Source organism: Vipera ursinii (assembly GCF_947247035.1).
Source record: "Vipera ursinii genome assembly, chromosome: 6".
Taxonomy (NCBI): domain Eukaryota; kingdom Metazoa; phylum Chordata; class Lepidosauria; order Squamata; family Viperidae; genus Vipera; species Vipera ursinii.
In genome coordinates this window covers 56,637,525-56,662,417 of record NC_139515.1, presented here as the reverse complement: position 1 = coordinate 56,662,417, position 24,893 = coordinate 56,637,525, and the positions used below count along the sequence as shown (strand labels likewise).

Sequence of the window (24,893 nt, the reverse complement as noted above, 5' to 3'; positions counted from 1 at the left end):
TATATATGGTAAATTTAGAACAGATAGTATCAAGAATGAATAGATTTATTTATTTTTATTTATTTTATTGGATTTGTATACCGCCCTATTCCCGTAGGACTCGGGGCGGTTTACAGGGCGGTTTACAGGCCCGGGATATCTGCAGGACCGTCTGCTGCCGGGGACGACTTCCCATCGCCCAGTGCGCTCACACAGAGAGGGCCTCCTCAGGGTGCCGTCGGCCAGACAATGTCGGCTGGCGACCCCCCAGGGGGAGGGCCTTCTCTGTGGGAGCGCCAGCCCTTTGGAATCAACTCCCCCTTGAGCTTCGGATGGCCCCGGACTTCTGGTCCTTTCGCCGCGACCTCAAGACGTTCTTTTTCCATCAGGCTGACCTGGATTGATGATGGGTTTTTAAAAGTTTTAATTTTAACTGTGTAATTAATATTTGGGGCTGTTATTTAATTTTTTCTTAACTTTTGTACTGTTGGTTTTTTATTGTTGTTAGCCGCCCTGAGTCCTCTGGGAGATAGGGCGGCATATAAGTCCCATAATAAATAAATAAATAAATAAGTTAAAACCATGAATACAAAAAATTAAAAACAATTAAAACAATTAAATTAAATACAAGACCCAAGAGTAAATCTAAAACCCAGTTAAATTAACAACCACACAGTCTGGACCAAACAGATCGAAGAGCCAAGTTTTCAGGTCCCGGCAAAATGAGCGAAGGTCGGGGGCAGTCCTAAGTTCTGTGGGTAGTTGGTTCCATAGGGCAGGCGCACCCACAGAGAACGCCTTTCCCCTGGGAATAACCCGCCGGCATTCATTAACCGGTGGTACCCTGAGAAGGCCCTTCCTGTGGGGGCGCACAGGACGATGGGAAGATGATGCTTTATGAATGTGGACTGAATACTGAAAAATGGGTGATATTGTGGAATACAAAAACGGTATGTAATTTTTTATTATTATTATTATTATTATTATTATTATTATTATTATTATTATTATTATTATTATTATTAATTAAACTTATATACCGCCCTTCTCCCATAGGACCCAGGGTGGTTCACAAGGCAATTAAAACAACATTACAATACAAAAATTAATAACAATTAAAATAGATTAAATTTTCGTTAAATTAAAATCTAAAACCCCTATAACTCTAATTAAAAACCCAACTACAATAAGTTAAAAAATTTAAAAAATCCTCAGTCCTGGCCGGAAAGCTCAAAGAGCCAGGTCTTCAGGTCCCGGCGGAACGAAAGAAAATCAGGGGCAGTCCTAAGCTCTACGGGTAACTGGTTCCAGAGGGCAGGTGCGCCCACAGAGAAGGCCCTCTCCTTGGGTGTTGCCCGCCGGCAATCCCTGAGAAGGCCCTCCCTGTGGGAGCGCACAGGACGAAGGGAACTTGATGCTGGCAGCAGGTGTTCCCTCAGATATCCCAGACCCAAGCCATTTAGAGCTTTATAGGTCATCACCAGCACTTTGAATCTCACCCGGAGGGTAACCGGAAGCCAATGCAGCTCGCGGAGCAGAGGTGTTATATGGGAGTATCGGGAAGCCCCCATCACAACTCGCGCGGCTGCATTCTGCACCAGTTGAAGCCTCCGAGTGGTCCTCAAGGGCAGCCCCATGTAGAGAGCATTGCAGTAGTCTAACCGGGAGGTCACGAGCGCATGAGTGACTGTGCGCAAGGCATCTCGGTCCAGATAGGGCCGCAACTGGCGCACCAGGCGAACCTGGGCAAAAGCCCCCATGGTCACGGCTCCTATATGATCTTCAAGGCTGAGCCGCGATTCCAGGAGGACACCCAAGTTGCAAGCCCTATCGACGGGGGCTAACACCTCACCCCCCATCATTAAAGATGGAATAGAATGGTTCACTCGATATGCCTGTATGCACAGCCACTCAGTCTTGGCAGGATTGAGTCGGAGCCTGTTTCTCCCCATCCAAACCCGAACCACCTCCAGGCAATGGGACATCACGTCGAGGGCATCACTGAGTTGGTTTGGGGTGGAAAGAAAAAGTTGGATATCATCGGCATACTGATGATACCCCACCCCAAAACCACGAATGATCTTACCCAGCAGGTTTATATAGATATTGAACAGGAGGGGAGAGAGGACCGACCCCTGAGGAACTCCACAAACGAGAGACCTTGGGGCGGACCTCTGCCCTCCTGTCAACAACGACTGCGAATGGCCCAAGAGGTAGGAGGAGAACCACCACAAAACAGTGCCCCCCACTCCCAACCCCCTGAGACGTCGCAGCAGGATACCATAGTCGATGGTATCAAAAGCCACTGAGAGATCTAATAGGACTAGGACAGAGGAACAACCCCTGTCCCGAGCCCACCAGAAATCATTCATCAGCGCGACCAATGCAGTCTCCATGCTGTACCCGGGCCTGAAACCCGATTGGTACGGGTCAAGATAATCATATAATATATGATTATGATTATATAATATTTAATATAATATTAAATTTATATGCTGCTCATCACGCTGTTGAATAGAAGGCAATATATGAGAATATATGGACATAGTGAAAGAAAGATAGAATTTGTGGAGAGATATAGTGAATGGGGTGGTAATATTTCCCCTATGTTCTACCTTTCATTACTCTTTCTTACTGGTTTTCTACAGCTGCAGTAACAGTGCTTACCCACAAGGGAATAGCAGGTTTGTATGTATGTGATATTATACATAAAGATACAGAACATATTAAACTATGTGACTCACTAAAAGTTCCTTTAGTAATCACAGTTAACCTATATGTGGGAACTTTGAGGGACATCCTGTATTCTACTACTTAAGGCATAAAAAGATAAAGCTAAAGGTTCCCCTGCACGTGCGTGCTAGTCGTTTCCGACTCTAGGGGCTGGTGCTCATCTCCGTTTCAAAGCCAGCGCTTGTCCGAGGACGTCTCCGTGGTCATGTGGCCGGCATGACTAGATGCCAAAGGCGCATGGAACGCTGTTACCTTCCCACCGGAGCGGTCCCTATTTTTTTACTTGCATTTTTACGTGCTTTCGAACTGCTAGGTTGGCAGAAGCTGGGACGAGTAACAGGCGCTCACTCTGTTATGCGGCACTCAGGATTCGACCCACCAAACTGCCGACCTTCTGATCGACAAGCTCAGCATCCTAACCCACTGAGCCACCGCGTCCCTTTTACTTAACATTAATTTGAAATAAACAACAATTTTACAAAGAGGCAAATAGCCTATTAATTAATCTTACCTTCCAAGGAAAAATGCTATATAAAAGGTAGAGCTGTTCAGATTAACAAACTGGAAAAGAAACATTTTTAAAGTGAAGCTGTTTTCCCACTCAGATTCAGTACGAGGCTGCTCTGTAATTAAAAAAAATGGAAATTGTAATCAAGATATTTACTGAAATTTGAATGCTGGAGTTGGAGAAATTGCATGCACCCTACAAGGCTAGAAATGTCCCGGTAAACATAGTTACAGATCTTGCTTATAATACAGCCCATATTCAGGGAAAGTCCTAGTTTCTGAGAAATTACTTCTCAACTTTAGCAATGTTAAGATGTGTGGACTTCCAGAATTCTCCAGCCAGCAAGGCTGACTAGGGAATTCTTAATATTGAACTCACACAACTTAACATTTCCATGGTTGAGAAACCCTGCAGGATAAGTAGTATAGGTAGTGCAGGCAGACAGTATCCACCAGCAGGAACTCACAGGTTCTGCCTGCTCTCTGTAGAGAAAGCTTCTTGCTTTCAGTTTTCCAGTTGGAGATGCTTATAACCGAACAGAGATAGATCTGGACTTCAAACCATTCCAGGCCTTTAAAAGTGCCAAACATACATGAACTCATTACTCAATGGACATGAAATGGGATGTGAGTCAATGGATTCATGTAGTATTCTCAACAGCTCAATTGTATTTAGGACCCAAAGAGGCCAATTTTAAAATTTCTGTTATTTTAAGGAGAGAAAATATGATGATGTGGGAGGAACTGATGTCTAGTAGGACTTTCACATACTTGGCCATGTGATCTAATTTTAGAATAGGAGCTAGTACAAATAGATACAGTAAGAAAAACTACTAAGGATCCTACGTGAGACAGTCATTGGGACCAAAGGCTTATTCTTCTAAGCTTCTGGGCTTGTGCTGCAGCCCATCATTAGATAACCTCTCTCTCTCCAGAATATGTGCACTAGGCTATTCTACATGTTTTATTTATAAGGTGCTCGATTGTGTATAGCTTTTAATTAGGGTGTTGATGGCTGGGTAGGAAGTCATTGATTTTTGTTTCTTTGGCTCCTAAGTATCTGATAAGTTGGTGGTAAATCTGATTGCATCCGGCAACACTGTCCTGGGACATGTAGATTTACCTTCATTTGCAAGACTACTAAGATTATAAACATTCTACTCAGATTACTTATAACAGAGTTCTAAAAAATAACACTGTTTTACAGAAAGAATGTCTGGTCCCATATGGTATCTTTTGCACTTGGTCCTCTTGTACCAAAGTCTGACAGAACACATTATAAAATGCTGGACAATAAGTTTCAAAGGGAGTTAGTTTGGAGAAACTTTCCTTCCTATTGCATATTAATAGTGCCTGAAAAAACAACATTAAAACATCTTAAAGATACTAATTGAAAAATTCAAGCACCTAGTTACAGTAGGCAAGGCATGCCATATACATACTTGGTTGTAAACGAACTCTGAGAAATAAAGCAGCATGTGTATTGTTTAATGTAGTAAAGGGGAAATTTCAATCTGGAATCAAAGACCTCTTTTTGAAATAGCAAAAACAACTCCAACTTTTTACAAAGTCTGTCTCATTCCGATGGCTCTTAAATAGATTTAGAATAAAGTTTAGAATTAGCTTCCACAGTCCATTTTATGCTGTGTAGGACAAGAAAGGTCAGTTACAATCCATTCTAAAAATGTGAGTAGAGGTTTTGTGCAAAAAAATTAATACATATGAAACTGTATTATACAGTTACCTCTTTTGCTAACAAGAAATTATATACTATACAAGTATCTTATTTCTTTGCATTCTTGCTCTGTAGGATGGACGACTAGGTGAACGGGAAAACTGGCATAGAGAAAAGTAAGTCAATTTGATGGAAACATGCACACATACAAATACATATGCATACTTACAGGGAAACAAATAATACAGAATACTATTAGCTCCATTTATGCAATAAATGAAGATGCATGATGATCATTACTTCATTTTCATTACTTACCTAAATTTGTCAGAAAAAGAGCAACCTTTTCATGCAACTGCAAAAAATGAAAAAGCACATAATTTTAAACTAATATATAAATCAGATTTGATGAACATTATGTGCTTACTACCTTCATTCCTTGTTTCTCTATTCTAGCAGTGATAATGACAGCTTTAGAGGCAAAATCTTACTGACTTTTCTTTTAAAAATGCCTAGAGGGCTACTTAGAGCATTTTGAATCCCACTGAGTTTGGATATTCAATATTGGTTTGCAGTTGTACAAATCTATATTTAAAATCAACTGAGACAGTGCTTTGAGAAAGGTATATTTGAGACTTGAATTATTTATGTTTTGTACTTATTAACATATACTACAAGTTGTGCTATAATTTTGAGGAGGCTATTTCTTATTACAGAATTCTGATTACAACTAAGAAACAACCTAAACACAGATTGAAATTAATCAAGGTGTGAAAGCTTCCTTACAACATTCAGCAGCATGATGATGCAAAAGTTGATGCACACTGCAGTCCCAGTTGTTGCAACCTGAGAGTTATTCTTGATTAAAGCCCATTTAAAGGCAGCAAAAGTGCTGACAGTCACAACACGATAAATAACAATGCCAAAAACAGCAGCGATCACCACACAGATCTAAAGGATTGAGAAAGGAGTGATAGAAAAAATATACAGTATAGCTTACAACCAGGACATTAGCTCTTAACAATTAAACACTAAATCCAATTAAGTCATTTATAAATGTACTTTGATTTTCTTAAAAAAAATGAGGCAGGGGACATTTGTCCCTGATTTCCTTCCTCATTTTAATGTGGTCTCTTCCTATTATTAGTGTATTGACAAGAAATAATATTCAAGGACGCAAGTGTCAGACTAACAGGGTCAATTATGCAATTTAATTTTCAGAAGGTAAAATTTCATGCTTGGAGGACTTTATATTCTGTAAGTTTTCACTTCTCAGTGAAGTTATTCAACCTGGCATCATATCCAAGGGCTGGCAGTTTTCTCTAGTTTTCCTCTAAAGGATTCAGTTAGGCTGAGGTTCAGAAAAGCAATTAAACTAATAGTTTCTTAATTGCTGCTCTGATTAAAACAGATAAAGAAATTTACTTAATTGCTCTACTGAAGTGAGATTTTATTACAAGAACAGAACCTATTGTGATGAACTGTTCCTCTCAGAAAAGTCAATTAACACTGATCTGTAACAGTAAAAAAAAAAGCCAGTCTCAGATGAGAATTGAGAGAAGGAAGCAATGGCTATTACCATAAATATGTATATCCAATTTCTGGAGTAGTCTCAGCATAGAATAATTATGGAATGCTTTGGGATCCATAGATATTGAAGCACTTATTTGTTAGATATTATTGAAAATAAAGGAGATAAAAATTTGCTGAGCTTCACTTCTAAATTGATAAGAAGCAAATGAAAGCCAAATGAAAGCACCTAATAACTGCTTTAATAATCCCTTGAATTTTGAAATGCACTTTGTTCTTATACAACAGCAACCACACAGTAACATTCAATTCCCTGTATTATAAAATAAATGCTGGTTGCATTTATTTTAATACTTAATGACCCCTATAAAATGAAGTTCAGCTGTTTGAAACACATTTTCAATATCTGAAAAATACTTTTCAACAAATAATAAGTTTTAAACTAATTAAACATTTAATTAACCTTGAGTCAAATGCTAAAGAATCATTTTCAGGCTATCAATTATTTTTATAACATAATTAAAGTTAAGCTCATATAAATAATAGTCAAAATAAAAACTATAAAACAATAGTTTATTGTTTGGAAATCTAAAGCTATTATAGGCATAAGGTTTTCTTCCACTTCACATAAGCACATTCAAGAGGAGACCTCTGTACCACAACCACTATAATCACCTTATGCAAGCAATTGTCCTGCAGTGGTATCTGCAGGAAACTAAGATGACATGAAGTGTGATAATGCCATGGCGTGAATGCTGTTATTATTTGTATTAGATACCTTGACACAAAACCATAATCATTATGTGATTATGTCATTACCCATGTGTTTTCATTTGTCCCACCCTGCCCCTCATCCCAGCCAACACTCATTTATATAAGTCAGGGATGTCAAACTGCTGGCCCGCTGACCGGACACGTCACACGGAAGTTGCGCCCACCCCATTGCCGGCAATGGCAAAACTGTCCCAATATGTTGTGTGATGTCACGTGACGTTGCAAGTTTGACATGTCTGATATAAGTGTTAAGCTGATGGTCAGTTCACAGAATACATAATTCTACTCTAAGAAAAAGTAGATCTGATTTTGCATTCAATATTAGCTTGAATTGTGGAGTAGTCTTTAATTTTTTTAAAAATATAGAATCTATATTGTGTATGCTTGGAGGGTAAACATATCACACAATAACATGAATTAATCTGCACTAATATTAGATAACAACACTTTCCTTTGCTAGATTTCCCTAGGCAGAGCTTTTAAAAAAAACATGCTAGAATTATGTTTTATTTTCATTCATTAAATTGATAACTCCTATATTTCATTTTTATTAAACCTGATAGCAAGTAAATGTTTCGATAATATTACTGAATATTAAATTCCTTTATATTTCTAGAACATAAGACAACTCTATAATACAAATGATTTTAAAACAGGAAAAAAACTAGAAAAGTCAAGATGGCTTACTGTTACTTTAAAATATATACACTCCATTTTGCTGATATTTTAAAAATCTAGTTTTCAGGAAAAACAAAATGAATTAAATTTTTCAAACCATAAAAAATATTCCAGATGCAGAAACAATCATTCTACTGCATTTATCTGCAAACGCTTGATAAGGCTCTGATTTTCCAGATATAGGATTCATTCTCTCTTTCTTGGAGTACTTGGCTTCAAACTGGGGGCGTATTTCTTCCTAAAGAATAAAATACAACTTTTTTTAAAAAAAGAATTAGATATAATTGTGTAGAGAGCTCAAGTTTTTATGAAGCTTTTATGAATTAATTTTATGAAGCTTTTATTAATACATTACATTACATCTAGTCAAGCCAGTAGAGTGAGATGTTAAAAATATTTAAAAGGATTGCTAAGAAATGAGTAAAGTACTATTGTAATCCTTCAGAGAGAGGTAGCAGATATCTTTACAAAGTTAAATGATTCCTTTAGTTTTTGACATTACAGTACAGTAAAATTCTTTAAACTTCAGGAAAATTACTATGTCCTCCTTCTTGTTGCCTTTCACTATCAAAACTTAACAACAGAAGGTTAATTATGATATTTTAACTAAGTATCTTGCAGCAATGCCAAAGCACTAATGTAGTTGGGCAGCAACAGAGAACCTTAAATCACAGAAGGACCCATTATGAGCTGTCCTCAGCTGTCTGACCTGCTTGATCTCATTAATTGCACTTACTTCTTTCAGTGGCATCTGAGACCTTTTTTACTCAAAGCTGCGTTTATAATGGGAGCTGATTCAGAGGTGCTGCTTTGCTTGATTTGATAATGGCGATTACCTTAGATCAGGGGTGTCAACCTGCCAGCCCATGGGCCGGATACATCATAGCAAAACTGCACCCACCCCAATGCCAGCAATGGCAAAAAAGTGGTGATACGTCGCGACACGTCACGTGACGTTGCAAGTTTGACACCTCTGTCTTAGATGGCCTAAGAATAACACTAAGGTTTGGTATTGCCTCTGAGCAAATTAACATATTGGCAATTACTGCTACAAGCAGAGTGCTGACCCGGTTCTTACGTGGGGACTAAAGGGTTCAGAATTTCTTTTATGCATGCTTATTATACTAAAAGAATTTGAAATGAACACATAATTTAATTTTGCACATCCCTTCATTTATCTAAAAACCAAACAACTGACATATTATGTAGTTAGGTCCTTATTTTCTTGGAAAAAATATATGAACTGCTGACAGTGAGAGAATTTACACTGTTATATTAATATTTGCAACTAAAATTATGTTTTGCTACAAATATATTATTGAATCAATTCATTTTTGAGAATTGAGAATAATATTAGTAATTAATGGAGCGAAGTGCTAAAGCTATCATGAAAGGAGCTAAGAGAAAGGCCTATGCATAGCCGCAATGTTTATTCCAAATTTGCTATAGAATAGTTGATGACTAAACTGTTAAATGAGTTTCTTCTCTGCAAGAAATGGATATAAGATTTCTTAACATTGCTTGGCCTTTTTTTTACAGCCATCCATCATTTTCTGTTCACTGTTTCATATTGGTCAGACTGTTGACTGATTTGTGTCTTCTGCAATGACAGTGACTCAGCTAAAATTACATAGACTAGAACCAAAAGAGATACTGGGAAACAAACTCTAATTTCTATGTGGCAGGCAATCAGCTTCCATATTTTCTGTTTATATTATAACTGAAACTGTTAATAGTACATTAATATTAAGTAAAATTGTGACATATTATCCATACGAACCTCCTCTTCTTCCCAGTCAATTAAGTCCCAGTCATAAGCAATTACTGCTCGTCTTCTTTTCCAAAATTCCAAAAAAACAGTGGCTACAGCAGAAAAACAGAAGGAAAAATATATCCAGTAATATTACTGAATGAGAATTTACAACATTCCCCCTCTGCAACCAGAAAATGTATATAAAAAGGTAAAGGTTCCCCCGCACATGCGTGCTAGTCGTTTCCGACTCTAGGGGCCGGTGCTCATCTCCGTTTCAAAGCCGAAGAGCCAGCGCTTGTCCGAGGACGTCTCCGTGGTCATGTGGCCGGCATGACTAGACGCCAAAGGCGCACGGAACGCTGTTACCTTCCCACCGGAGTGGTCCCTATTTTTCTACTTGCATTTTTACGTGCTTTCGAACTGCTAGGTTGGCAGAAGCTGGGACGAGTAACAGGCGCTCACTCTGTTACGCGGCACTCGGGATTCGACCTGCCAAACTGCCGACCTTCCGATCGACAAGCTCAGCGTCCTAACCCACTGAGCCACCGCGTCCCTATAGAAAATGTATATACAGTATATCAATTCCTCTTATAAATATGGTTACTACATTGTGGAAATGTTTAATCCTTAACTAAATACAAAATGGCAAGTCTCTGGTGTAGTGTGTAATGGAAAAATCACAGAAAGAGGAACGCTTTATTAGTTTCTCAGCACTAGAATTTTAATGTCCCCTATTCTTAGGAAATGTAGGAAATGAACAACATAGGAAGCTATTTCATCCAATTTACTCTGTAGGTATGGCTAGTGGTGATAATCCTTCATATTTCAGAAAGGAAATATCTTCACTGAAGAAAATGTCTGCCTTTTTTCTGATTATTTTTTCTCTGCAGGCCTGACCAGATCTAGGTCAAAGTCAATCTTTTTTTGCTAGCTACTATTCTCACACCAAATATGGTGCTGTTCAGACAGTTATTCTGCCAACAGCACAGACCTATATATAGACAGATACAGTTCTAAACCCCTTCACATAATAGCAATAACACTTACGTTTATATACCTGTTCAGAGTGCTTTACAGCCCTCTCTAAACCGTTTACAGTCAGCATATTGCCTCCAACAATCTGGGTCCTCATTTTACTGACCTCGGAAGGATGGGAGGCTGAGTCAACCTTGAGCCGGGTGAAAATCTAACTGCTGGCAGTCAGCAGAATGATCCTGCAATACAGTATTCTAACCACTGCGCCACCAGGGCTCTAATTTCTTCTCAACATTTTGTTTGATTGAAAAGAATGGGAAAAAAGGATTCGTGGAATACTGTATATAATTTAATCCTATTGTGTTACCTAGAAATTCTTTGGCAGAGATTCAAGTTGAAAGGGTCCTGAAAATAAAGCATGAAATTCTATTGTATTTGATACAATATAAGGAATACATAAATAGGAATATACAAATCAGTCGAAATTTGGTCAGTGTTGGTGTAACACATTTCCACATATTATTTTGTGTTCTGTCAATTTTGTTCTGCGCCTAAAAAGTATGGGAGAAAAATCCTATAGATTGTAATTCATGTTTCCTCTTAATATATGGTGCTTTATTTAAATCTATTCTTGGATACATATTTCTAACATGTCTTAATGCAACAATTTTGGTGGAGAACGACAGTTGATAATGCATTCTGTTCATTGCTGCCAATCTGCATTAGGATAGAATCAGAAAAGATCATATCTTTCTAATCTGACTTTCTAATCTATATGGTGAAAAGCTTCATGAAAAGCTGATGGTGGTGGAATGAAGAACCAGTGAGTAGATCAATTCTTCATAGATCTATGTGGTCAGCCGTGATCCTCCTGATATTCTGAAAGAGCCTAAAGACCTGACTCTGCCAGTTAGCTTGGAGCTTCAATGGGGGAATATCACAGTGGAGGTGGTTGATCGATTAACAATAGATCCCCCCTCCCCTCCACCCCTCCCCCTCCCCAGGAAGTTCTGGATTTTATATAAGCTTATTTATGTTTTTAGTTTACATAATTTTTATTTTTTTATGATTGTAAGCAGCCCAGAGTTACTTTGAGGTAAGATGGGTGGCTTATAAATTTTATAAACAAATAGATAGGATAAATAATTCTGCTCCGCACAAGAAGAGAATTTGAGATTATCCGCAAGTGCTCCTGACAGTTTCTTTTTGGAGAAGAGTTAAAGACAGTGGTTTCCGATAGATTTAGTGCTCTGGGAGATGAGCAAAAGCCAACTTGCTTAAACTGAGGTCACTGCCTTTGAATGTTTACTGAATTTGCAGACTTCCTTTTCTAATCACTTTTAGAAATTTCTTATTAACTGTTTTTCAGCTATTAGGGGTGTTTGGATGTTTGAGTTTGAGGAACCCAGGTAAGTTTCCTTCAATCCAAATAGCAAATGAAGTTTTAAATACAAATTTAAGGACTTTATTTTTTCATGGAATAAACAGCAAAAGGGTAATTAAATCTTTGGTTTTAGAAAGCTACAGAGAAACTAAAGGTATGGAAATTTTTGAAATAAGATTTTGGAATTAATTATAAAGAAGCCTTCCTGTGGGAAACACTTTTATTTTAATTTCTTTTAAACAATAAGATAAATGTCTTGCTGTCCTATACTGTTCCTATTGAGCTTGCAAAGATGAGGGCGGATGAAAATAGAAACATTCATTTTTAAAGGACAGAGCAGAGGCGTAGAAATACCCTAAGAATTTCATGTCATTGAACAAAGTCTGCTGAAGTTAAGCATATCCTCCATTTAGTTATTTTAAACACAATTACATTGATATTGTTTCCTAATCATCACTTACCCCATACTGCCATGAAAACAGCAAAAAAAACAGTTGCCCCATTGTCAAAAAGATGTGTTACCTGGAGAAAAATAATTTGAACTTAAATTCATTTAATTTTTCTTAATTCACATTGTTTTATGATTTGTAAACTAGGCAAAGTCTTATCTATATCAATTTTTATTTCTATCTATTCTACTTAGGAAATCCTTTAAAGTGCAAATTTATCATTAATGGTAAAGCCGTAAGCATGTCTTAGAGGGTTTTCTGTCTAGCGCCAGGAAAATCAGGAAATCCAGACAGTTCAAATGGGTATAAAGTTTTATTGTAAGCTTGAGCTCTCTATAAGAGTCTGAACTACTAATGGCCAAGGGAAATTAGCAGGAGATAAAAGTAGAAGAAATTCAAGGTGGGCTGGACTTAGATCTCTTGTGGGCACAAAGGGACTCATGACTGATGATGCGTTTGACCCCTCTCTCGGGCTCAGCCTGATCATCTTCTACATTTTCTACGTACTGGTAAGTGAACTTCTCCAAAGAATGGTAAGTAAATACCTTACTGAAGTTTAAAGCTAAATGTTACTTTTATTGGAAGGAATTTTTATATAATTTTTAATAGTTCTAAAATATTTTCACTAGATTCTACTTGTGAGGTTCTCATAGGAACAGAAGAGGAGCTTTGCTAATAAGATTAAATCAAGGGCTATTTTCTAGGACAATGTAGTTAAAAACACATGAGGACTCAAATGTAGCATTTGTCTGAAACTCTTTAAAGTAACTGTTTCGTTCCCAGGATCATGGGGCAAATGCAAAGTGTTGCATTTAAACTGTCACAAACTGTGAAACATATTTTCCAAATTATTTAAGTGCAGCACAACTCCTAGTCCCTGTTCAACCAATTGCCTTCAAAACCTCACAAGTAAAAATATAAACAGAATCCCTATCCCCGTCAAGAGGCTCATCATTTTCAATAATAAAGGCAATATAAAACAGTAATAATTTTATATAACCTTTAATATAATATAGTGAGCTATAAACATTAAAAGCTTCCTTTAATCTCCTTACTCCTCACTCACTGTATTTATCAGCAAATCCTTTTAAAAAAACTAGGTATGCTTAATACTTTAATATCTTAAGAAGCAAGCTCTTTAAAGGTGTTGCATTCAACTCCACAGAGTTAAATATCTTTTTTTAATGCAATATCTTTAGATTATTTAAAATACAGATACACACACACAAACCCTACATACATACACACACACACACACACACACAGATAGATAAAACTATTAGTAGAAAAAGAAAAGCAGCATTTATTTGTACCTTCGCATAAACACAGCTATCTGATAACCTCATGAAGGGACAGTATTTATCACAAATTGGACACATAATAATCTCTGTAGCCTGGCAGACTTCTTTACTGCAAAAGAGAAGAGCTAATGATTACTATCCCAAGTTCTAATTAATTTGTTTTACTTAAAAAACCCCTCCCATTATTTAGACAAGTGGAGTTAGAAAGAAAAGGTGGGTTTTTTTCTATAATAATAGAATGTTTTCTTTTGGGCTTAAATTAGTTTAAAGACACATCAGTCAATAGTTCAGGTCATTACATTCAACATGTGTACGATTTTTTCCACATTTATGTACCAATTTCCATCTGTGCATATGTTCTCTCACTGACTAGTTTCCTTAAATATATATTTATTTTGTAGAAACCTGAGATGCTTCCTTATGCTGCAGACAGGAATAAAGGGAGAAACATTTTCTGGGTATGTGTGCTTGCTGTATCTTTAAATTTCCTGCCTTCTTTGCTGTGACAAGAAGCACTGATGTTAAATTTGCTTTCCAATCATTCTTTAGATTTTTTTGTTTGTCTCATTGAAATTATTGTAATGAATTCTCCTGGGATAGTTAACTGTTTCCTTATTTAGAACGTTTAGACTACATTAGCCTATATAATAACCTTTAGTGTTCCATCCCAGTACAATTGGCACTTTGGAAGGTCATAGTTAGTTACAAAGGTATACATCATTACAAGTCAGAGCAGGACAAAACCCTTATTTTACCAAAGAAACTTGCATACAGAATAAATAAATCAAGACAATGAAACAAATGAATCAAACTATACTGTGTAATGCATTATGATTGTTGACTGACAAGGAATTAACCATTTACAGAATATTTACAGAATATTCTAGAAATATTTGCCTCATTTTGACTGATAATCATTTTGGCTGATAAAGGAACAAACTAAATCAATTAAAGCATCTGGTAGAGAATATGGGAAGATAGAAGTAGGATAAAGAGACATAGGCAGAGAGTAAGATATGAGCAGAGAAGGGAGAGAAAAAAAATCTGATTAATTTTCTTAATCATATTAAGATTTAAAATTTGGAACCAAAATAGCTATTTTTTAATAGAACATATGGAATCTATGATCAAACTCATGAAGTTAAATCAATAAATCAATATCCAACATCTGTCGGTCACCAGAACCAGAGGTTTTGTCTTCTGAGCTTTTGGACTCATGCTGGAGCCCATCTTCAGGAAACTTCTAGAAAGAGGTTCTCTGAGGATGGGCTCCAGCATGAGTCGGAAAGCTTGGAAGAGAAAATCTCTGGTCCTGGTGACCAACCCAGATTGGATCCTGCAATGTTATCCTGGGACAAGTATATTAACCTTCATTTGCATTAAATCAGTGTTGGAATGGCCAAATGATTCAGTGATTACTGTACACGTACAGTATTGGATTAGATTATGGCCTGTTAAACGAATAATAGGATTTTTATGATATAAGGATAGCAAGGTCTGTCAGCAGATGCAAAATACTGCATGGTTGCTAATTGAAAATAATTTAAGATTCATTTGTATATCAAGAAAAAAATGTAGAAATGTCCATATTGCAGGAACAGAACAGCAATATATGATAGGTTTGAAAGAGGAAGTGAGGTAAGTACAGTTTATTAAAATAAATCATATAAAGAGAAAAATAAACATATCTCTTAGAATGGCAAGACCTTTAGCAATGCTGCCACCCTCCAGACTATTCATAAGCACATTGTCTACCACCTTTTGTGCCAAAATAAAAAGTAGCTATGATGTAGTAATTTAATTTAAAAAAAACCCAATATAATTATTTTGGAAATAAGCACAGGAATATATATAATGTTGACTTCACCTGACTTGGCAGTAGTTCAGTGTGGCTACTCCATATAAAAAGACAAACAGTCCAATGAAGGCTGCTGGAAAAAGCATTCCTGTATACCAGCCTAGCCAGGCAAAATATAAACCAATTTTCTCACCAAAATAGCGTCTATTCAAAAACACAAAAGCAAGCAATTTTATTAACATTTCTGAAGTAGAATTTATTAGTGTTTCTTAATATAAAATGATCAAGAAATGTATGGACTTCCCGTATATGAGTAAGATCACATATATGACATTCTTTCACCTGTAGTTTTTTAAAAAATATTGTTGTTTTATTGATGTGGATGCATATATTCATGCAAATAAGTAAGCATTATTGAATGTCATATTAACACTTGTTTCAAAAACTAATTATCACTAGTGAAAGAATATTCAGATCATTCCTTATACACAATTAGATCAGTAGTCCTGCCTCTTTGTTCATTTAACTTTGTTAGAGATGTCTGCTATTAATTTTGAGAGACTGAATTTTGCCAGTCTATGCCCAAAAGTATGAAAAACAAAGAACAAATTAGTTTCATGAGATAATTTCAATTTCCATGAGAATTTTTGCAACACTGCTTCTCAGTTTTTCATTCAGGAACTTTATAACTAATTTACATAGCAAAATTGATCATAATTTATCTAGGGTCTGTAATCCATGCTCTTCAGGCAGAAATTAGGTATCCAGTTCAGTCCTTCTATTCTACTGAGCCTCTGCGCTATCTACCACAAAAATCCTGCAGGAGAAGGGCAGTGTGGACAACCATGGCATCTGGCAGGGTGAGAGCTGTGAACCATAAACACAAAGCTTTGGCTGTGTCCCTCCACAACAGATACAGTGCCATTGCTGACCTTAATAGGGACATTAAGGAGACAGGTAAAAGTATTTGTGATGATAACTCAAATAAGCAGGGGATTGTGGTCCAAGATGAAGAACTTGTTTTCGACAGGGAGAAGTGCGAATCAGGTATTACACATCAGTCATGCAAGAAAAGAAAGGCATCCAAAAAGAGTAGCCACCTTCTGGTTGGTGATTCAATTATAAGGGATGTAAGTTTAGGAAATGACACAGAGGTTTTGAAAGAGCTCAGGTGTCTTCCAGGTGCTACTGCCGGTAGGGACAAGAAGCATAGTTCTAAAATAATCAAGAATGCTAACAAGGACTGTGATGTGGAGGCTATTGTACATATGGGCACTAACGATCTGTCTCAAAAAGATGTACTCTCTGTGCAGAATGATTTCCAGAGCTTGGGGCAGGAACTTAGCAGAATAGGCTGTAGGCTTACTTTTTCAGAGGTTTTACCAGTGTATAAGGAGCAAAATGGAAAAGGCCAGCGTATAGCACAATTCAGTATGTGGCTAAAGGAGTGGTGTAAATGGGAAGGCTTTGGATATATTAGTCACAATGTCTGTAGCTGGTCCAATGAAAAATGTACAAAAGAGATGGTTTACATCCATCAAAGAAAGGGACGGAGTTGCTCGGCTATAAATTCACAGACTTTCTGGAGGAATATTTAAACTAAACAGCGGGGACATTGAGTTAATTGATACAGAACATTTCTGTCCCCGGCAATCTAAAAACTATAGGGCCATCAGTGCATGTAACATAGATGTGTGTGTGGACAAGAATATCAACTTTGCTGTCAAGCAAAATCAAGCTTCTAATAGTGAGTGCCACACAAAGTGCACTAACCAAATAGGTGGTAAGACAATAGGGGAACTCAGGCACCACACAGATCATGTAGAAAGTAAGCACAGGGTCAGTCATAAAGGACTCAAATGTCTATACACCAATGCACAGAGTATGAGCACTAAACAGGGTGAACTAGAAATTCAGGTTAATGAGGGCCGATATGATATTGTCGCCATCACGAAAACATGGTGGGATGAAACCCACAAATGGAACACACAGCTAGAGGGATTTAAATTATTCAAAAGAAACGGACCAAATAAAAGAGGTGGAGTTGCTCTCTATGTAAGAAATAACTACATCTCTACAGAAATAGAGCACAACAATGATGAAAACTAAACTTGAATGCATTTGGGTCAATATAAAAGGGAGAAAAAAATGACATTGCCATAGGTATATATTATAGGCCACCCAACCAAAGAGAGGAAATAGATGAACTTTTTGCTAGTCAGCTAACCAAGGTATGTAGGAAGCACATCACAATAGTAATGGGGGACTTTAACTACCCTGACATCAACTGGGAGACAAACTCTGCACAAGTGGAAGATCAAACAGATTCCTGACAAACCTAGCAGACAACTTTGTCACCCAAAAAGTAGAGAAGGGAACTGGGGGATTAACCATTTTGGATCTAATTCTCACTAACAGAGATGAAATGATAGAAGGTGTTGAAGCCACAGGAACCATGGGAGGAAGTGATCATGCAATATTGGAATTCAACATTATGGAAGCACAAGCAATAGAATACAGCCCAACTAGAGTCTTGGACTTTAAGAGAGCTAATTTCAATAAACTTAAGAGAGAGCTTGGGATTCCATGGATGAGAATCCTCAAGGGGAAAAGAACTCAAGAAGCTTGGGAAATTTTGAAAAGTGAGATAATAAAAGCCCAGCCTACCACAATGCCAACAAAGAGGAAAAATAACAGCTCTCAAAAGAAACCAGCATGGCTGCATAAAGAACTCTCTGATAAATTGAAAGATAAAAAGGACAAGTATAGAAAGGACAAGTATAGAAAGTGGAAAGAGGGGCACATAACTAAGTCAGGATATCAGCAAATAGCCCGAGCCTGCAAAGACGAAGTGAGGAAAGCTAAGGCTCAAAATGAACTAAGGCTTGTGACCAAAGTCAAAAATAACAAAAAAGCTTCTTTCAACATGTAAAAAACAAAAAAAAGTAAAGGAAATCATTGGTCCATTAGTGAGTGAAAGTGGCAAGAAGGTGACAAGCAACAGGGAGAAAACAGAACTATTTAATTCGTTTTTTGCATCTTTCTTTACACAAAGGGAAAAAATATATAGGGGGTACCTTGCTCAGTAGCAGTACCTGTGAGAGGGATCTCAGAGTCCTAGTGGACAATCACTTAAATATGAGCCAGCAGTGTGCTGCAGCTGCCAAAAAAGCCAACACAGTGCTAGGCTGCATTAACAAAGGGATAGAATCAAGATCACATGAAGTATTAATACCACTTTACCATGCCTTGGTAAGGGCACACTTGGAATACTGCATCCAGTTTTGCTCACCACGATGTAAAAAAGATGTTGAGACTCTGGAAAGAGTACAGAGAAGAGCAACAAAGATGATTAGGGGACTGGAGGCTAAAACATATAAGGAACGGCTGCTGAAATTGGGTATGTCTAGTTTAATGAAGAGAAAGATTAGGGGTGACATGATAGCAGTGTTCTAATATCTCAGGGGCTGCCACAAAGAAGAGGGAGTCAAGCTATTTTCCAAAGCGCCCGAAGGCAGGACAAGAAGCAACAAATAGAAACTAATCAAGGAGAGAAGCAACACAGAACTTCCTGACAGTTAGAACAATTAACCAGTGGAACAACCTGCCTCCAGAAGCTGTGAATGCCCCAACACTGGAAGTTTTTAAGAAGAGACTGGACAGCCATTTGTCTGAAATTGTATAGGGTTTCCTGCCTGAGCAGGGGGTTGGACTGGATGACCTCCAAGGTCCCTTCCAACTTTACTATTATGATTTAACACAAGGTTTCTATGGGTACAGAGGCCCCTTTGAATCTCAGTATTGCTCCAGATTGATTTTATAGTGTTATTGCACCCTACTACTTGCCATTGTCAGAATTTGCCAGTTTTATGACTGTGATTTCAGAAACTTAACTAGATCCCAGAGGTAGGAACCTTGAGAATCTCAAAATAAGCCTCTGCAGAGCTGGATGCAGTGGACATGGGCAAAGTCATCTTAGGTTGTTTTTTTACCTGGTTAGCCCTGGTAGAATTATCTAGCAGTACAAAGATCACTTTAACCATTTAGCAAATAAGTGTACAAAGGGAAGGAAGTAAAACTTCCTCTAAATGGCTGGAAAAAGATATCCATTCCATATAAATATGCATTCTGTATATTTAATTGAACATGCATCGCTTCCTGTGCTTCTGCTGTACACCCACTTTAAACTGTTTGAAATTCTTCATTCCACTAATATAGTATGTGCTAAAGGCTTTCAGGAATCAGTTCTCATATTCCTCTCTGAGTGCCACGGTTCTCACAAGAACATCTGTCAGAGGAGGCCTTTCAAAAGGGAGTTTACCATGTTAACTTTGATAAATTGCTAAGCACATTGATTTGTGCTTTAAATTGTAAGCCGCCCTGAGTCTTCGGAGAAGGGCAGGATATAAATGGGATTAAAATAATAAAAAAATCAGAAAAATGTGTAATGATATGTTACACCATCTTTGATATGATGTCAATATGCAGATATAACACTTGTTTCTTTCCCAGAGAAAGCAGCAATAGACATATTTTTCAGTTCACCAACAATGCAACTTAAGTATGATCTGGTAAACCTCATCAATGAAAAGGTAACAGGGCAGATTAGTAGTCTCCTGGAACTCACAAGAGTTCTTGAAAATTTCAAATACATGTGTGAATATCAAAAACTCAAATGAGGCAACAAACCAATTGCCTCAAATAAAACCACAAAATATATTTCAGTATTTTAGGTTACCTATACATTTCCAATACAAATGACTTTTTAAAGAAAATTTACCGTATAAGATCCAAAGGTTGGTATTTATACCAAGCTCTCCATGAGGCCCAGCATTCATAAAGTAGATGCCTGTGGTTTTCTGCCCCATGACTTTTTATGGAATTTTTACTTTTGTAACTACCCTAAAATACAAGTAAATAAATAATTAGTTAATAGATATTCATAAATATCAATGAATAATAATATTTTAGAGCATTAAATTCATAAATATAGATTTAGCATTATTTATCACCAAAATTCTGTTATCATTCAAATTAGGATTAGCTGGTGCTCTATTCTATGTTAGAAAATTAAGAAGGAAGCTATAAATCTATATAAAATTTTCTGAGAATAAGTCTTACTGAACACAATGGCTCATATATCTGAGTAGACCCCATATTTCAAAGAAGCAACCACAATTTTTGAAGATTACTTTGTAAGAATAGAGGTCTTAATTCAGTGTAAAAATAAGTGCAGTGTTAAAAATGAAAGACTGAATTTGATATTTTGTAGTAAAGCTATACATATAAAGTTAATCAAAAAGAAAAAATACTAGTTATTACCTATGTGTAGAAACCTTCTTCCAAACTTTCATTTGTCTTAAAATATGTAATTTTGTCCAACAATTACAGGTAGTCTTTGACTTATGATCATAATTGAGCCCAAAAATTATGTTTCTAAGCGAGTCATTTGTTAAGTGAATTTTGCCCCATTTTGACATTTCTTGCCACAGATGTTAAGTGAATCACTGCAGTTGTTATTAACATGGTTGTTAAATGAATCTGAATTTCACTGACTTTGCTTGTCAGAAAATCACAAAGGGTGATCACATCACCTGGGACACTGCAACTGTCACAAATGAGTCAGTTGACAAGCTTCTGAATTTTGATGATGACTATGGGGATGTTGCAATGGTCATAAGTGTGAAAAATGGTCATAAGTCACTTTTTCAGTGCTGCTGTAACTTTGCATGGTCACAAAATGAACTATTGTATGTCGAGGACTACCTGTATACAAAATTAAGCTAGGTTCACACAGAACAGCTGTCTTCTAGACAAAAATGTAGAAGGCCCGATGATTGGGAATGGTTGTATATTGAGTTATTGATTGTTGTTATCATTGATTATAAATCTTGTACTTGCTGGAGTTATTTCTTCCGTAATGTCAGTTAGGCAAGTATTAGAATAACTTATTGAGAAGTCTTTAATTTCATCAGGAGAAAAAGCACTTGAAGAATATATATTTGTAAATTCACGATTTGATTACAAAGGTTTGCGTTCCTATGGGAACGCTCCCCTGAAATTTCCACTGATGGTCCTGAATTTATAGTCTTTCATTCTATCATTCATTGTTTTTGACTTAAAAAGCTGTAAGCCACCTTTTATGAACCTCATCTTCAGACATATTTTCTTAAATATGAATTTATACATCAAAACCTTTAAATTAGTCTGACTTTTTTGATCATTATTTGTTGTGAATTCAAAGGCTTATCTTTCTAAAAAAAATCTGAAATTCTATTTTGTTTCATTTGTCCAAATGAGAGAACCTAGATGGATTCTCCCCTTAATATAGTGAAAATCAGAATTAATGGACCAACAATAATGGTGGGAAGTAATTGGATTAAGAAAAATAAAATAGAAGGAATACCTCATGAAGAGGAAATGCAGCTTCATAGGAACCATTAGTAAGCAACCGATTGAGACCTAGAAATAGAAATATTTAATATATAACAGAAAAGGCTGGAATGAATACAGTATAATATATTATATTTAGCGTTAATCTAGATGTGCTTAAATTGAATCAGTTAATCAATCTAATATGATTGTATTCAAAGAGTGGGTAGTAGGTGTAAATATGAGAAGATACAAGTTACAAATACTACACACACTTTAGTATTTTACTGAAAGTTACTATTGAATTAAAAGATACAAGAAGGAACAATTTTGGTAGCTAATAATTTTATCAAAAAATATATTAGTATTGGTTGTCTTCTACCCATGACCACAACTGACCCCAAATTTCTGTTGTTAAGACATTGGTTAAGTGAGTTTTGCCCAATTTTATGACCATTCTGGCCACAGTTGTTAAGAGAATCACTGCAGTTGATAAATTAGTAAAATTGTTGTTAAAGGAATCTGGTTTCCCCATTGACTTTGTATGTCAGATTGTTGCAAAAGAAGATCACATGACCTTGAGACACAGCAATGGTCATAAATATGAACTGGATTTTGATCACATGATCATGGGGAGGCTAAAAGGTTGTAACTGTGAAAAACGGTCATAAGTCAAAAGTTTTTCAGTATTGTTTTAACTTTGAACAGTCACTAAATGAACTGTTGTAAGTCGAGGACTACCTGTACTGCAGCTTCTCTTAACTCTATTCCAGGGCTTTTCAACCTTTTCACCCATTGCACCATTTTTAGGATATGGCAACATCCAAGTACCACCAGTCGCCTAGCAAGGTGTCAAAAACTTGATGACCAAAAAAAAAAAAGAGGAAAAAAGTGATGAAGTACAGGTAACCCTTGACTTACAACAGTTTGCTTAGTGACTGTTCAAAGGTACAATGGCACTGAAAAAAGTGCCCTCCAAGCCACAGCCAAGCAAGACACCTGCCCGCCTGCCTGGTGGCGCTCTTCCTCCTGTCCGAGGTTTTCATTGTTGTGAGCATTTCTGTTGAGGATTGGCAGTGGGGGTGAGGTGGGGGTGTTTGGTTTTTATTCCCCCCGCCTGCTAGGTGGTTGCAACAGGTTTTGGTCACTTCACATGACCCTGGGACACTGTGACTGTCATAAATATGAATCAGTTGCCAAGCATCTGAATGTAAATCACAAGACCTTGGAGATGCTGCAACATTCCAGTTGATTGGTGCTTCTTCTGGGCTCAGAAGCGCCAGGATCAGTGCCAAGCTCCATCTGGAGCCTGGCACTGATCCTGGCAATTCCGCTGAGCCCTGACAGCCCTGCAGCTCCAGCCATCTTTCGCTCAGGCTTGTGCGGTGCTACCACCGGTTCAGCTCATTCCCCTCCCGCTACCACTTTTCTAGGATGGTCGTGTACCACCTGCCAGGTGCCAGTGTACCACAGGTGGTACCCGTACCACTGGTTGAAAAGCCCTGCTCTATTCTATGTAACAGCAAAGGTTGAAATGGAGTAAGAGTTGCAGAAATCCCACACTTACCGACTTTATTTTTTCCTTCTTCATATTTCATCCTTTGTAAAATATGATGAACAATCCTACTTCTTGTAGCATTGTTAAAAAATGTGTCCTTATTGTGAACGATAAAGCTGTTTTGAAAATACAAGCAAGGAAATGCAATTATTGTTTCTGACAACTGAAAAGGTTTCACTAATATTTCTGACATACCAACAGTAAAATATAAAAAATATACAGTAAATAAATGTGTCCTGTATAAAAGTTCTAATCAACCGCATTTTTTTTTAAAAATATTGTAAATAAAAGCTGTTGCTTATTAGAGTTTGTAGGATATATAGTTACAAAGAGGTAAATCAGCTTCAGTGATATTTTTTATAAAATGAAAGGATCATACCAATTTATTTCTGGATGAAGCAAATGATGAGTCCCCTTGACAATTCTGTTAACCAAATTGGCCACTGAATCTTAAATCAATACCAAACTTGAGTGAAAAAGTATGTCATTCCTTACCAGATATGACAAGTCAACATTAAGATTATGCAATGCTTAGAATACTAAGGCAAAAAGGTGTTCCAAAATATAGGAAAAGCTGCGGTTGCTTTAAGGAATTATATCCTATACACACCGAAATACCTTTTTGCCTTCAAATCCAAATGCTCTGATTAGAAACATTCAGAGTCAATAAACCCTCACACCAGTTAGTATATAACCAAATGCACCTGCAAGACGTGGAAACAACTGAAATGCCTAGCTGCTAGCAGAAGATAAGAGAAACCTACACAGAATTATGGGAGGCAAACTGGATAATGTAACTTGGGATTACAGAATTTCATTTTATTCACTTTTTTGGACACATTCCTTTTTAAAAATATTGAATACTAGAAATACTATATTGTCATTTGTTATATGGTAGACTAAGAAATCAATAGAAGTGATTTAGATATCTGAAAGTACTCTTGATGTGACATAGAGCAGAATATAGGATGTGCAGCACACTATCAGATAAAGAATAACTTTGATTGCAGCTGGCAATTAAGTCAGCAGATTAATTTTGATTTATCTAGCTCGGAAATATTGTAGATTAAAAATCACAGATTTGGATCAAATGTAATGATCGCCTGTAATAAAAATTAGGCAACAAATTTTTATCTATTGGAAGACATGCAAAAATAGGTTGAGCCTGCTTTACTTTGCAGTAATTCTTTCAGAACACTAAGATGTATGGCATTATATCAAATAAAAATAGCCACTTTAAAAAATATTACCCATGTACTAACTATATGGACCAAAAATGCTTAACTAAGTTTTCATTTTCTTTTCCTATTGTGGTGGTAACAGTCATTGTAGAATTCAACATGACATTTCCAAAGATAAGACTTCAAAATTTATTTATATAAGACTTCAAAATTATATATATGGTATGGCTGACTGAAAACAAATAA

General features: G+C 36.8%; 1 protein-coding gene across 1 annotated transcript in view; it reads right to left on the bottom strand.

Moving 5' to 3' along the window:
• Positions 1 to 24,893, bottom strand: part of ANO4 (anoctamin 4) — a gene marked incomplete at both ends in the record, with an annotated part of 108,193 nt that overhangs the window by 15,608 nt on the left and 67,692 nt on the right. Inside the window, 11 exons of the mRNA XM_083365360.1 lie at positions 3,224 to 3,335; positions 5,213 to 5,249; positions 5,681 to 5,845; positions 7,974 to 8,114; positions 9,657 to 9,739; positions 12,450 to 12,510; positions 13,751 to 13,847; positions 15,606 to 15,740; positions 20,317 to 20,438; positions 21,943 to 21,998; positions 23,476 to 23,582. Of these exons, the coding sequence (XP_083221486.1) occupies positions 3,224 to 3,335; positions 5,213 to 5,249; positions 5,681 to 5,845; positions 7,974 to 8,114; positions 9,657 to 9,739; positions 12,450 to 12,510; positions 13,751 to 13,847; positions 15,606 to 15,740; positions 20,317 to 20,438; positions 21,943 to 21,998; positions 23,476 to 23,582 (1,116 nt within the window). The remainder of the gene's footprint in view (positions 1 to 3,223; positions 3,336 to 5,212; positions 5,250 to 5,680; positions 5,846 to 7,973; positions 8,115 to 9,656; positions 9,740 to 12,449; positions 12,511 to 13,750; positions 13,848 to 15,605; positions 15,741 to 20,316; positions 20,439 to 21,942; positions 21,999 to 23,475; positions 23,583 to 24,893) is intronic.